The sequence below is a fragment of the Oryzias latipes genome, chromosome 12, assembly GCF_002234675.1.
Source record: "Oryzias latipes chromosome 12, ASM223467v1".
Taxonomy (NCBI): Eukaryota; Metazoa; Chordata; class Actinopteri; order Beloniformes; family Adrianichthyidae; genus Oryzias; species Oryzias latipes.
Window position 1 is genome coordinate 1,683,546 of NC_019870.2, and position 15,076 is coordinate 1,698,621.

The 15,076-nt window shown below is 45.1% G+C and overlaps 2 protein-coding genes across 9 annotated transcripts in view; both read left to right on the forward strand.

Annotated features, from left to right (window-relative positions):
* LOC101157792 (ras-specific guanine nucleotide-releasing factor 2) overlaps nt 1-6,220 on the forward strand; it is a 53,634-nt gene extending 47,414 nt beyond the window's left edge. For 7 of the 8 annotated variants that reach the window (XM_023960387.1, XM_023960386.1, XM_023960388.1 and 4 more), the window contains 6 exons: nt 76-160; nt 2,154-2,351; nt 2,429-2,508; nt 2,581-2,698; nt 3,523-3,591; nt 3,661-5,095. In XM_023960387.1, coding sequence (XP_023816155.1) covers nt 76-160; nt 2,154-2,351; nt 2,429-2,508; nt 2,581-2,698; nt 3,523-3,591; nt 3,661-3,756 — 646 coding nt within the window. In that variant the 3' untranslated portion in view covers nt 3,757-5,095. Of the gene's footprint in view, nt 1-75; nt 161-2,153; nt 2,352-2,428; nt 2,509-2,580; nt 2,699-3,522; nt 3,592-3,660; nt 5,096-6,118 lie in introns of those variants that run through there. The other variant, XM_023960385.1, reaches the window with a different exon arrangement.
* An 81-nt stretch (nt 6,221-6,301) lies between these two features.
* Nucleotides 6,302-15,048, forward strand: LOC101158039 (creatine kinase S-type, mitochondrial). The gene is made up of 10 exons (XM_023960389.1): nt 6,302-6,410; nt 8,766-8,947; nt 9,688-9,886; nt 11,418-11,513; nt 11,594-11,815; nt 12,310-12,395; nt 12,507-12,630; nt 14,383-14,517; nt 14,610-14,735; nt 14,817-15,048. Exons 2-10 carry the CDS (start codon nt 8,799-8,801, stop codon nt 14,931-14,933), a joined length of 1,254 nt encoding a protein of 417 aa, XP_023816157.1. The 5' UTR covers nt 6,302-6,410; nt 8,766-8,798; the 3' UTR covers nt 14,934-15,048.
* Nucleotides 15,049-15,076: the final 28 nt, after the last annotated feature.

Consider the following 15,076-nt stretch of genomic DNA (forward strand, 5'->3'; position numbering starts at 1 on the left):
TTGAGTCTGTTTGATCCAAATGAAAGCATCACATGACCTAAAGCCAATGACAAAGACTTGTCCTATGTCCTGCAGGGAGTTCCTGGGTCAGGGCTGGATGAAGATCGACAAGTCTGAGAGGACTCCATTCATCATGAAGACCAGCCAGCACTTTAATGACGTGAGAACAAAGAGCTCTCTATTACTTAGAGTTATGGCGCCACCTGCTGCTCATCAAAGACTTATCAAAGTCTCTGGAGTTTGAACAAAAAGCTAACGCGATTCAAATCTGGACTCTGTTATTTTTATGTTTCACAGCAAACAAACCTTTATTTCCGTGTTTATTTCCAAATGACCCTTAAAAGCCAAAGTTCACGGCTGCCCCTCCCACGATGGTGACTTCAAACGTTGGACGTCTTAACATTAACCCTTTAGCTCCAGTGTTGACGGTCTTCAAACTACCGTAACTCTTCATCCGTTTAACATAAGTGGAGTCTTTAAGCAATTCAAGTAAAGCTTACCTGGAACAAAGCAGCTTTACACAGATATGCAACTTTTTACAGTAGTGGAGTGTTTAAGCAGCAGAATCCGTTGGCACAGTTGAAGAGTTTTTTGGTTTTTCCAAGAGTCTGTGATATTTTGTGCCACCAGCGACAATATTAAAGACTTTGGCCGAATATTTCCCTACCCCTCTGGCTTCTTCCCACCCCTACATTCATCCCTCCAAGCAGAGACGTATGGAAAAATAGTGTCTTCAAATTTGGACTATTTAAATATGTAGTTGTAGAGTTAGATAAGTTAATTATTTTCTAAGAGCTCTGGTAAATCGCCTGTCCGTCCTGGGGGAGGATCCCACAGGACACCGCTGAGGTTTCTTCTTATTTTTCCAGAATCAGTTTTTTTAATTATTTATTTTTTATTTTTTCCTTACAGAGAAGGAGGGTTTAGTTTAGTTTGTTTAGTTAGTTGAGTTTAGCATTTACCAATTGATTTCTCTGACTTCATGATCCTAATGATTTTATGTTTACTCTACAATTACGGTATGAAGCCCATTGAGACGACTTGTTGTAAAATTGGGCTATAGAAATAAAATGGAATTGAATTGACGTTACTACCGCTTGATGATGTCATCAACAGTCGCCGGTCATCTACGTCAGTGCGTAGGTGTCAGCTCTCCGACTGTACATAACATGGGTTTATGACTAGACATAACTATGTAACACAACTAGACTTGTGTGCTTGGACGTGGATCCCCCTACTGACGGAGGGACATCCAGTCAGAAGTCCCTACAGCTCCTCCTTAAAGAACGCTTTCGGACACCACTACAGCTCCAAATGACCCAATAATTGGAGCAATAGGGAGTAGCCAGAAGTAATTCAGATGCTGTTTGTCTGACCTGCGTTCTGTGTCCTTTAAGCTTCAGAACTGAAATAGTGATCAGGTCGCCATAGCAACACTAATGTTTTTAGTGACTCTCTCAGGTTTGGGTTGATTTCTCCCAAAACACATCTCTGGTGTTTACAAAGGTTCAAACATGTGTGACGTCAGCCTTAAAAAATGTTTGATGTCCACCTCCAACCAAATGAAATCAATTCAGTCGCCGCTTTTTCGTGATACAGACACCGCCACGCTGGAGCCGGACGTAGTCGGTAAGCCGTGATCGGTTTCTGTGGCATCCACTTGCTTTCCCATCAGGAGGGAGCTTGTTGGACGGCCGCACCCGTACCACTGGAAAACGGGCTACACAAAATATGTCAAACGTTTTGAATGTTGGCCTCTGATTGGTCAGTTTATAACTTGAATAACTGGAAAAAGTATCCTGAAAAAATTGAACATAATCAAGAAAATGTAACAAAGGTATCGGAGCAAGAATGGTTGTTCTGACCAATAGAACGACAGAGTAACGGCCACTCAGTCCATGTTTGTTTACTGTTGCCATGGGAACATTTTAGGGGGTTGTGGCTCCAGGTTGTGCTCCTTCCAGTGTTCCTGTCTGACCAGCGGGTGGCGGCGTTTGCTGCAGAAATCTGAAATCTGAGTGGCCTTTGGCGATTCCAGTGCAGTGGCATAAAATTAGAAAGCAGAAATGTGACTCCAAGAGGAAAACATGTGGAGTCCAGCCAGGACTTCAACTTGAACATCCGGCCCTGATCCTCCTCCTCCTCCTCCTCAGATGAGTAACCTGGTGGCGTCTCACATCATCTCTCACACGGACGTGGGCTCCCGCGCCAGCTCCATAGACAAGTGGCTGGCGGTGGCCGACATCTGCCGCTGCCTCAACAACTACAACGGCGTGCTGGAGATCACCTCAGCCCTCAACCGCAGCGCCGTCTACAGGCTGAAGAAGACCTGGGCTAAAGTCTGCAAGCAGGTTCGGATGGTGTCGGCGACGCTGCGGCCCCGACGGACCCGGGCGTGCGGGAAGACTCAGCTCTCTGTGTTTTGCAGACGAAGGCGCTGATGGACAGGCTGCAGAAGATCGTGTCGTCAGAGGGACGCTTCAAAAACCTCAGAGAGACTCTGAAGAAGTAAACCGCGGCTGCAGGCATTGAAAGCGCTCCGTCGCAGCAGGCTAATGCTAATGTCCTGTTTCTGTGCAGCTGTAACCCCCCGTGTGTCCCGTACCTGGGCATGTACCTCACCGACCTGGCCTTCATCGAGGAGGGAACGCCCAACTTCACAGAGGACGGCCTCGTCAACTTCTCCAAGATGAGAATGGTGAGGCGAGCACAGAAACGAGCGGGAACGCTGAAAGCGTGAGCAGCTGGGGCTTCTCCAGACCGGGTTTATCCTGCAGATCCGCAGTTTTCTTCACGAATCCCTCAGACTTTGTAGCTTCAGTTCCGTCTGTGACCCGATTCTAACGATAAAAACCGCGCCACGGCCCATGAAAGCTTGAGAGAAACGGGCCGTTTCAATGTAACGTCGTTTCGTATAAAGTTCTCAGAAAGAGATCAGTCATCTGCAAACATCTGAGCTCGGGGGGGTCGGGGATCCACTGATCTGAAGGACGAACACAAAATAAGCCGCCATCTCCAAGTAAGAAGAGTTGACACAACCGGGTGTCTAATGTTACGAGGATGCTGCCAATAAAGTTATTCAAACACTGAATTCACATTCACATTTTGGAAAAGTCCTAGTTTTAGTGACAGATTTGGTGTTTATTTTATTTTATTTTATTTTTTAAATCTTTTGCCCATTAACAGTCAAGACGAGGGCAGAAGTTGGCGTCTGGTTTTGTTTTTTTCTAGCTTCCACTTTTACAGTTGAGGGAAGATCTAGATCACCTTTTAATGGTCCCTACATGAAATCCAGTGTATAAATAAAGTTTAAAGCAGCTGCAGATATTTTACAGAGAATGGGGACGAGATTTACCCTCAAACGTTTAAGATCGTTCGCCCCGAAAACCGATCCATGTCCAGAAAAAAGGTTGGAGACCACCGACAGACGGGCTAAAATCCTTTTATTGAGAAAGACAGTAAAACTGAAAATGAACTCCATTTTGTTTCCTGGGAACTCCACCCCCCACCCCCACCCGCCAGATTTCCCATATCATCAGAGAGATCCGTCAGTTCCAGCAGGCGCCGTACCGGATTGAGCACCAACCCAAGGTTTGCGTGAGTCGTCGTTGATCAGACGCCTTAAGCGTGGCCGACCGCTCATGGAGGTTCTTCTCTCAGGTGACCCAGTTCCTTCTGGACAAGGCGGCGGTGATGGACGAAGACGCCCTGTACGAGGTGTCATTGAAGCTGGAGCCGCGAGTTCCACCAGGATGATCCGTCCGTCCGTTCGTTCTGTCGGCGTGGCAGGAGACGGAGCGGGAATCCCTGACGCTCCGAAAACTCAGGAGAAACGGTGCCTTGCAGACATTAGACTCGTATCTAGTCAACACTCGTAGAATGAACCCAAGTCTGCCACAAACAGAAGGTTCTGGATTGTGACTGTAGAAACGGCAGATCCTCATGAACCGCCAGCTGAAACAGAGAAGCCGCTTTGCTCCTCCGGAGGTTTGGGATGTAAAGATAGAAGATGTGATCACATCTTCTATCTTCATGTGGAAAAAAAGAGAGAAAAAGGGTCAAAAGGTTTCCCATTAAAGCCACAACAAAAACTTTATGTATGAAGTTCTCACATAATTCAGAGGATAAACTGATTAATAGACCTTTGAATTTCCACACCTGTTTGCGGCAGACAAACATGTCCGCACGTTTTAGAAGAATCATCAAAGCTCATTTGTAGGTTTCCTTTTTTGTCAACCGCGCCCACATTCCTACCATGTTCCAGCGTTATCCTGGAGGGGCTTTTGTTTTTATTTCAGTTGCAAACTTTTGCCACATGGGGGTGCTGCCGCTCTTTTTTGGCGCCCACGTTTACGTCAATTTGGCAAAATCTAAAATGTTTGCGTAGATTTGGCTTCTCATTGCTAATATTGTGCAGTTTAAGAGTCTTAGTGCTGAACACAAATGTAACATTTAAAAAAAAAACATTTCGTATAAAAACTTTTCTGCTGAGCGACGGCAGCACGAATGCTAAACTAGCTGCTAACATAACACTGATACTTTTTTCTTTTAAAGTAATATTTTCAGTGGTTTCATCAGGCTGCATGTTATTTTATTCACTTCAGACATGTTCAACTGAGTTTTTTTGTAAATACAACTTATTATTATCCCTCTTAACAACTGATCCATGTCTTTTCACTTTTTAATATTCAACACTTTGTACATAAAAACCACATTTTATAAGGGAGCAGACTGATAAATACATTTGTTCTAAGTGGGTTTTGGGTTTTATCAGTTTAGTGTTTCTGTAAGTTTATATTTTTAAGCTTTATTTAATTCAGTGGTTAAAAGAAAAGAAAGTTCTGTCACTGTAATTTCTGGAAAATGTCAATAGATTTTACAGTTTATAGCAAGACTAAGTTGTTTGGGTCAATTTAGGGTCCCTTGTACAGAATAATTTGGTTTTTTTTCCATTCCTGATGTCGGGAATCTTTTCTTTCTTGCTAGGATTTGTTATCAAAACTTTTGCTTATTTTTAGATTAACATTTTTCCTGAGCATTTCTGTGTATTGTACAGGTACTCACAATCCTGGAGGAAATAAAACTTTGAAAACACTCTTGTTTTCACTGCACTTTTTATTTGAAATGTTTAAATGTGATGTTAGCTTAGCCTAGCTTAGCCTCCCAGGAGCTGGTTTTAGTGCTGTTGTTTTACAGTGATAAATCTACGGGAAGCCTTTTAGCTCAAAATTCAGCTTTGCTTTTAATCTGCAATCATTAAATCTCACATCTTCACTGTAAGATAATTCTGTTTTAAACAAGTTATTAGAAACTAGCAAAAATAAGTCATCAAAAATTAGAAAACTGCTTTAGGCTCAGAATTTTAAAAATTTGGGGGTAAAATTTGTAGAAAAAAATCTTTTAGAAATACTGAAAAGTTGAATAAAAAAACTATAGACCTGTTATCAGATTTTAAAAAGTAACAGTTGCTACTACAGTTTAAAATCAGAGTTTTCGTTGTTCAGAGTTTATCCTAACTTAATTTGGAGGCGGAGCTTGCCCATACTGGGATATGACAGGCATCGGGTGACAGAGGTGATGACGTCATCAAGGGGGAGAAATGTAGAAACTTGCCAAAAACAAAAATGGGAAATTAGAAACAGCAGCTGTTACAGACTAATACACTGTTTTAGTCTGTAACAGCTGTAGGTTTAAAGGTTTTTTTTCTCCTTATTTTTTAATGTTCAATGTTTCCATTGAACATTAGAGAACTTAAGAGTTCAAAACCATTTAAACTTTTTTTTTTAACCTGTAGATTTGGTTTAACCCTCATATTGTGTCCGGGTCAAATTGACCCATTTTCGCCGTTAAAAACCAGTCCGTTTTGACCCAAACACAATATAAGGTTAATTTGATTCTCAGTGGATGTCATTATTTTGACCATGAATTTAGTTTAAATATTTTTTGAACTTTTCAATGGAGATGAATAATTGGCACCTTTGGCTTTCCGTACATAAAATTCCTGCTGAGGTTCTTGAGGGCTTGGTTCATCGTTTCCTGCAGTTCTTCGCCTGCGTCGGTGAAAATGTCCCCCCCTGCTTCTCTGAAGCATCTCTTCTGTTTCTCTGTTCCTGTTTAGGCAGAAATAAAGCTTGATGGATGTTTGGCTTCATGTTTTTCTTCAATCTTCAGGACATTTTTGGTTTGAGAGAACTCTGGAAAAGATCAAGGTCAAAGCCGTCAGTGATATCCGGGTCAATCATGGCCCTGCATTTGTGATCTGAGCTCTGATTGGTTTAGACCTGCTCCTGTCCTAACTGATGACTGGCCTCTGTTTTTTTGGGGGGGGGCGGGGGTGGAGCCACTATGCGAGGAGACTGAAAAGCTCTGGAGGAGCAGACTTTGATCAGAAGGCAGCAGCTTTCAAACAGGTAACCTTTCCCTTTTTTCTCCCATCATGCATCCTGTCCTTCCCTTTGGCTTTGAGCATGTTTGTGACTAACACCCTCTTTCAAAAGCAGGATGCTCTCAGAGGGCATTTTGGGTCGACTCCTGGGAGTCTGGCCCCTTTGAGGGGCGTGAATGTGCTGATGCCCTGTGGGGTCAGAAGGTCATGAGGTGGTTCGACCCACATGAGGAACACAGGCTGCCCGGTCCGCTCACATTCTGAATGTCATTGTGTGAGCGAACCAGACGGAGTTCTGGTTTGGCACCGGGTCCTGGAACCTGGTCTATAAATAAGACGGTCTTCCCGGTCCAACCTGCACAGGAGCGGGGGACTCATGTGACTGCAGGACGTCAGAGCATTGGTCACCTTTGGTCTGGATTAGCACTGATGGCTTCTATTTTAAGGCGCGTGTGAACGTTGCTGTGGCTCCGATGAAAGCGTGGAACAGTTCTCGGTATAAAAACCTGGACTTAGATCCATCTGCTGCTCTGAACTTCCAGAGTTCCGCTCTGACTTTATTTAACTTAAAGCAAAAAACAACTTTCAGAATGACCTTCATGTCCCGCTCCGCTCATCTTCTGATCTGTTCTCAGAGGGTCGTCTTCACTCTGATGATGCCGTTTTTGGCAAAATCTAAAAACCTGTGTCATGTTCTGGGACATAGTTTCTGCAGAGCAGCAGGAGCTCATTAGAAATTCATATCTGAGTTGTGGGCTGGATTGTTGGCACGGAGCAACCCCGCCCCCCTTCCACTCCCCATTGCTGGGAGCTTGAGGCCCCGCCCTCCGCATTTTCTAGTCACAAATGCGATCTTCTTCCAACAGCATTTTTTCGTCTGCACCTGATTCACAGCGATTTCAATAAAGAAATTCTCAGAAATGTAGTTTTAATCTCCATTTTCCGTGTAAATGTCCTCCATTGTCGGAAAAATGCCACAAGAACATGTTAAAAACACGGTTTTCAGCGATTCTGAGCAGAGTTGAGAAACAAACAGCAGAACTGAGGATTCTTTCTTTAAACTAAAACTCCTGGATCTAAAAGTTTAGTGAGAATTACGTTTACATGTATCCAAAATTCTGCATCCACTTGATGTCTCTTTTTCTTTGCTTATAGGCTTCCACACACATGCCTGTAGACAATTTTTGATGTGAAACTTCATCCAAGCATGAAAAGAAATCAACCTGCGTTAGCATGCTAATGTTAGCATCACTTTGAACAGTTTCGGCATGTAAAACTCAGATGAATAAATTCATTAACTCATTTAATAACGATCTCACTAATGTCAACTTTTATGCTCACAGTTAATTCAATTTTTGTGACTTTCCAGTTTCAGAAACACAGATTTTTAAACAATTAAAAAAAAAACAATTCGCATAAAAACCACGGAACCGCCGGAGCGCTAATGAAACCTGACGCACACGTTAATAGTTTTACACTAAACTGATGGACTTAACTGTAAAAGTTTTGTTCGTACAATGTTCAATAGTAATCTGAAAATGGCCGATTGATGAAAACAAAAAAACGTTTTTTCTGGCCCCGCCCACCTGGTAACCAGAGTACAACGCAACCGGGTTATGCACGAACTAAGCCACAATGAATCAATTAGTTCAAAGAACATTAATATATTTTTTTTAAATTTCAATAAATGTGGATTTTTAACAAATTACTCAATGTAAAATTGCTCCCTCTAAAACCAGCCTCTAGTGGTCATTTAATGAACTGCATTTTTAATTTTTTTACTTTGATGAAAACATATTCATGAGACGATAGTCAGACCATTAACAGTTCGGGGTCTTCTGAAACCTCTGAAGGTTTTCATTTACGCTGTCGTTGAACAGTGAGCTTAGATAAATGAAACCCGTTTGGGACGCCTTTATTCTAGATCCTCTGATGTCAGAGACGTTGGTTCTAGTTTAAACATGTCTGTGATTTCAAGAGGTTGTTTCAGAAATAGTTGTTGGTTTACGTTTATGCTTCAACGTCTGATAAAACTTTATTACCAAAGAAGCTTTTATGCAAATATTTTGGAAGAAAAACTACATGAAAATAAAGTGGAGATAAAAACATTAATGCTGAGTTTAGCTTAAAAAAGCTTTTAGCTGGTTCTGTGAATGAAAGTAAATTTATAAAAATGTATTTTTAGAAAACATAAAAAAATTCAGCTTCATAAAATATGAATTTAAAACAGTTCCTACTTTAATCTTTTCATTTTTTAATAATTCTGAAAAGAGGCAGAAATTGACATTTTTTATGAAATAAAACCTTTTTTCTTTTGTTTCTTTGATGTTAAATGCTTTCAGTTTTCTGAATCTTTTTTTTCTTATCGGTTTTGTTTTAGTAACTTTTGGACTGAGAATCGAGTCGACCATCAATGGCGAGCTCCTTCAGCCGTCTGATGTCCCGTCGCAACGCGGCCGTCCTATTGGCCGGCCTCGGCGCAGGAACCATCGCCACGGGCTTCTTGGGGAGCGAGAACGGCGCTCTGGCAGCCGAGGCCAAGAAGAAGCTGTACCCCCCCAGGTGAGCAGGGAGGATCCTGAGGACAGTCTGCCAGCCGCGAGCTGAAGGGGCTGCTGGGTAGGTCATGGAGTCCTTCATGAGGGTCACCGCGGGGACGGCGAAGGATTCTGGCCGAGCGTCACGGCAGACGCGCTGCAGGATCAGTGACGCTCTCGAGTTTCAGCTCTGTTACACACCGTCTCCTTTTCATTCTGGATCTTTTGACGCCGATCTGCGTCCAGGATCCACATTTGATGTTCGTCAGATCAAAAAAGATTCCAAGTTCCAGCTGGAACATTTGAGCAGAGCAGCTGCTGCTCTCCCTCAGCGTCAGCATTTCACTCGGCGTGACCTCAGCCATCAGGCTTCATGTTTTTATTCCAGGCCAACTTCTTAACCCTTGTGCTATCCTATGACCCCCCCTTCCATTGACGTGTTCTCCCTACCATGACAAAGGTGGATAAAGGTGGAAAGATTTCATGTAATCCATGGACACCAGTGAAGATCACAAATCATTGAAGAAAAAAGGTTCAGAGCTCTGTCTAGTGGGTCTAAATGACCCAACTCCCAACGTTAAAGTCCCTAGGATAGCACAAGGTTTACACGAGCATCAAATTTGAGACGACTTCTTGTCTTGGAGCTTTCTGACCGCAGGAGGGCAAATAAAAGCAGACATAGGATGAAATCATGAGTTAAATGGTACTTTACTGACATAAAACAGCTGAATTTAGAGATTTTCTGTGAATCTCCATCTCCTGAAGCTCCGATTACCCCGACCTGAGGAAACACAACAACTGCATGGCCTCTGCTCTGTCTCCGGCCATTTATGCCAAACTGAGGGACAAGGTCACGCCGAGCAACTGGACCCTGGATCAGTGCATCCAAACCGGGGTCGACAATCCGGGCCATCCCTTCATCAAGACTGTTGGCTGTGTGGCCGGTGATGAGGAGAGTTATGAGGTGAGAAGAAACGACGACAAACCACATCTTCACCAATCTCATGGTCAAAAAAACGATCTGTGTTCTGTTCAGTGTTTCACACAGAAAACTAAAGAATCATATATGATATTATGGGCTTTGTTGTTCTCAGAAGTCAGGTATTCTACACTTTCCTTGGTTTCAAAAGAAGATCCCTCCGGTATCTTCCTCATCTCAACACAAACCAAAAGGCTTTTCCACACCCATCATCAGTTCCACGGATCAAACTCAGTCCAAAAGACGGTAGATGTTGCAGAACCGGTCTTTGGGCTGGATCCTGAGAGCAGAACAGCTGCTTCTGTGGTCAGACATCAACAGTCTGACCACAGTCCTGCTTTTGTAAGCACATGATGGTCAAGATGGAAAGTTTACAGATTATGATTATTTCTACAGGATGTAGTACAGCGACTGTGAACACCACCTGGCGTTCCAAACAGGAAGTGGCTCCAAGAAGCCAAAATCCCTTGGACTGCTGTAGAGACATAAACAGCTGTTAGTCCATCGTTCTATTGGTCAGAAGAACCGTTCTGGATCCGATAGTGACACATCTTCCTGATAACACTGTTCTTTTTTTTGCAGTTCAAGTTATAAACTGAGCACTCAGGTCACTCAATAAAAGTAGGTGGAGCCTGCTGGCCCCAAATGATAGGGGTGTGGCTTTTCCAACAACCTCACTCCTGAATGACAAGAATGGTTACCATAGAAACAAAGACTTGGACTGACTCGAGCCAATCACTGCTGACTGTCTCGTTCCGCCACGACGACGGAATCGACTTCCTTTGGGTGGAGCTGGGTATTGACTGTTTTCCATCGATGACATCACAATCGCTCGCTCCACTCCTCGGTCTGCAACAAACTCCCAAAAGCGACAGATCCTTAAGATTTTCCTTTTTAGACGTATCCCAACATACTTGAATACGGTGTTCCTCAGGGTGGGATATCAAGAGCACTTTTGTTTGTTCACTTTTGTGCTTCTTATTTCTTCTGGGAGACGAATGAATGATGCTCTGACCAGAGAGCTTTTAAAATGTTGTACAGTAAGAAACCTAATCTAAAACATCCTTTCTATAATTCACCCACCAGCTTTACCTCAGATTATTATGATGTTATAATGTGCTTTAAAAGTGTTTAGACCAACAGAAGAGACAAAAGTGTAACATTTTGATCATAAAGCTCCAACCTTTTCATGTGGAATTGCATCTTGTGGCGACATCAGCTTGTTAGAAACTGTTTTAATGCCAACAAAACCACAACTTGAAGGTTTTTTCTTCTGTGAAATCAAAATTTTTAAAGACTATTTTAAAGTAACTATGATAACAGCCACCTTGTGTAGATGTACTGAACTTCTCCACAGCAGGAGGGTCACAGAGAGGAGCGGCTGCACCTTAAGGGGGGGAGCACAGGTGTATCTACCTGTGAGAACAGCTGGGACTAAAACTTTAGTATTGGCCTGTTTCTTTGCATCGTTCATCCACTCGCCCCCCCTCAGTCGTGACTCTGCTGATGCCTCCAGGTGTTTGCCGAACTCTTTGACCCCGTCATCAAAGACAGACACAACGGCTACGATCCCAGAACCATGAAACACCCCACCGACCTGGACGCCTCTAAGGTTCGACCCCGATCACCTCCTCTGTCGTCTGCCACAGCAAACCGGCATTTAAACTGATGTTTCCTCCCCCCCACGCTCAGATAACCAACGGCATGTTCGATGAGAAGTACGTACTGTCCTCCCGCGTCCGGACCGGTCGCAGCATCCGCGGGCTCAGCCTTCCGCCGGCCTGCTCCAGGGCCGAGCGCCGGGAGGTGGAGCGGGTGGTGGTCACGGCCCTGGCCGGCCTGAAGGGAGACCTGGCTGGACGCTACTACAGCTTGGGGGACATGACCGAGAAAGAGCAGCAGCAGCTCATTGATGTGAGAAGCCGAGACGCGCCAACAACCACAAGTGATCGATTCCTGGAACTAATCAAAAATGCTGTGATGAGGAAATAGACTAAACTTTTGTTTTCCTTAAAGGTTTGTCAGTTTGTACCAACAGCTAACTCCATGATGGCCCAACACTGCAGCAGGTTCATAGTAAACACAACTACAAAGTAAAAAGGACGGTCGGATAGGTGGACAGATGGACGGACGGCATTTTCCTGGCTGTAATCAAAGTCAATGTTTCGACGTCAGAAACGTTAAATGTCTTTAAAGCAGAAGTTTCTCTATGACTTTAGTTATTTGGTTATTTGGTGAACTGACCGTCATTTAGGACCGAAAAGTCTTTGTAGTTTTTACAGAACAGCGGGTTCAGTCTGACCGCTGAGGTTCTGATAAACTCGGGATCACGGTCTCTACGGCGACCTTCTCACTGTCTGTCCTCCGTGTTCTCTTTGGTTTTCTCCATTCGTCTTCTTCGCCTGCAGGATCACTTCCTCTTCGACAAGCCGGTGTCTCCGCTGTTGACGTGTGCTTTCATGGCCAGAGACTGGCCGGACGCCAGAGGCATCTGGTACGCTCCCGTCAGCATGCTCCAGGATCTGTGTTCTCTGTGAAACGCCAACGTTTGGTGGTAGTGAGGAAAACGGCGAGTAATTGAGATTTTCCTGCTGATTCTTCTGAGGCACAACAACGAGAAGACGTTCTTGATCTGGGTGAACGAGGAAGACCACACCAGGGTCATCTCCATGGAGAAGGGGGGCAACATGAAGAGGGTCTTTGAGAGGTTCTGCAGTGGACTCAAGCAGGTGGGTTTGACCCGAACGGGTGGGTTTGACCCGAGGGGGTGGGTTTGACTCGAGGGGGTGGGTTTGACTCGAGGGGGTGGAGTTTGACCCGAACGGGTGGGTTTGACCCGAGGGGGTGGAGTTTGACCCGAGCGGGTGAGGTTTGACCTGAGCGGGTGAGGTTTGACCTGAGCGGGTGAGGTTTGACCTGAGCGGGTGAGGTTTGACCCGAGCGGGTGAGGTTTGACTCGAGGGGGTGGAGTTTGACTCCAGGGGGTGGAGTTTGACCCGAACGGGTGGGTTTGACCCGAGGGGGTGGAGTTTGACCCGAGCGGGTGAGGTTTGACTCGAGGGGGTGGAGTTTGACCCGAGCGGGTGGAGTTTGACCCGAACGGGTGGAGTTTGACTCCAGGGGGTGGGGTTTGACCCGAGCGGGTGAGGTTTGACTCGAGGGGGTGGAGTTTGACTCCAGGGGATGGAGTTTGACCGGAACGGGTGGGTTTGACCCGAAGGGGTGGAGTTTGACCCGAGCGGGTGAGGTTTGACCCGAGCGGGTGGAGTTTGACTCCAGGGGGTGGGGTTTGACCCGAGCAGGTGAGGTTTGACTCCAGTGGGTGGGTTTGACTCCAGGGGGTGGGGTTTGACCCGAGCGGGTGAGGTTTGACTCGAGGGGGTGGAGTTTGACCCTAGCGGGTGAGGTTTGACTCCAGGGGGTGGGGTATGACCCGAGCGGGTGAGGTTTGACTCCAGGGGGTGGGGTTTGACCCGAGCGGGTGAGGTTTGACTCCAGGGGGTGGAGTTTGACTCCAGGGGGTGGAGTTTGACCCGAACGGGTGGGTTTGACCCGAGGGGGTGGAGTTTGACCCGAGCGGGTGAGGTTTGACCCGAGCGGGTGGAGTTTGACTCCAGGGGGTGGGGTTTGACCCGAGCGGGTGAGGTTTGACTCCAGGGGGTGGAGTTTGACCTGAGCAGAGAGGATTATGTTGAGTTTAAAAAAAATCCCTTTACTAAACAGGAAAATGCATCGGATGTTTCAGCATAGAGTTCATCTTATTTGTTAGCTTACAGAAAATGTACTATTCATACCTTTTGCTGAATTTTGTCCAAAAAGGTGATTCAAATCGTTTATTTTAGCTGCTTAATAAAGAAAAAAAAACTGAAAATACTTAAATGTTTTTTGGGCTACATAACAAATACAAGTATCCCAACATGTCATTTGTGTCACAACAGGAAACAGAAACAAAACTTCTGCGTTTGGGGTTCATTTTTTTCCCACCAGTCTCCGTTTTCATTATTTTTTTTCTTCACTATGTCGCCCTCTGCTGGCAGAGTTCTGTAAAAACACTAAAACAGTCAATTTATTTGTTTTTACTGGGAAAGAAATGAAAATATTCCCGTTTCTATTTGTAATGGTTACATTAAAGGGAGTGAGTGGAATTCTGAGGAATATTTTTAATTGTTTTTATGTCTATTTGCTTTTGTTTTAAAAGGAACTACTTAGTTTTTGGAATCAGTCAGTAAATATGTACAGAGTGCTTAAAGATTATTTATTAGATTATTTATTACCCATTTGCCGCTTTAAAATGGACAATGAGAACAAAGTAATGTTCTCTTAGTGGAATCAACAGTTTTATTCCATTTTCAAGCAGAAGTTTGAATTAACCCAACATTAGCAAAGATTTTAGTAAATTGTTGTGAACTTTTAAAGCCACCAGTGGTTTATTGTTTGGAGCGGACAGGTGGGAAAAGGTGGATGAAGTTTGTGTCTCACAGGTGGAGCAGCTGATCCAGGAAAGAGGCTGGGAGTTCATGTGGAACGAGCGTCTGGGGTACATCCTCACCTGCCCCTCCAACCTGGGCACGGGCCTCAGGGCGGGCGTGCACGTGCGCCTGCCCCACCTCAGCCAGGTGAGTCCGGCTCCTCGGTGCTGTGACACATCGTGCTAATCTGCCGTTCCAAATAGTTCCCTGAAGTGTGACTGAGTCCAACTGCTCTGCAGGATCCTCGCTTCTCCAAAATCCTGGACAACCTGCGGCTGCAGAAACGAGGCACGGGCGGCGTGGACACCGCCGCCGTCGGAGACACCTTTGACATCTCCAACAACGACCGCCTGGGCAAATCTGAGGTGAGGACCCGCCCGCCCGCCCTTTTCCTGAGGGGCGCTCCCCTCCCGCTGGCTGCCGCACAGGTGACGTGTCGTCCTCAGGTGGAGCTGGTCCAGCTGCTGATCGACGGAGTCAACTTCCTGATCGAGAGCGAGAAGAAGCTGGAGAAGGGCCAAGACATCACCGTTCCAGATCCCATTTCTCAGTTCAAGAAGTGAGGTCAGAGGTCACGCTTCAGGGTTAACCGCTCCGTGGGGCCCGTCTGTGGGCGGAGTTTAGCTCCACCTGCAGGTGCAGGTAACCCTGTCCTTCATGAATAAACATTTACAAACATTTGGACTCATTTTTTCTGCTTTTGTGT

Excerpts from the sequence above, each read along its gene's own strand:
- LOC101158039 (XM_023960389.1), top strand. The coding sequence starts at position 8,799 with ATGGCGAGCTCCTTCAGCCGTCTGATGTCCCGTCGCAACGCGGCCGTC. Across the intron at positions 9,887-11,417 it reads GTGATGAGGAGAGTTATGAG|GTGTTTGCCGAACTCTTTGA; the intron begins GTGAGAAGAAAC and ends TGATGCCTCCAG. Across the intron at positions 12,631-14,382 it reads TCTGCAGTGGACTCAAGCAG|GTGGAGCAGCTGATCCAGGA; the intron begins GTGGGTTTGACC and ends TGTGTCTCACAG.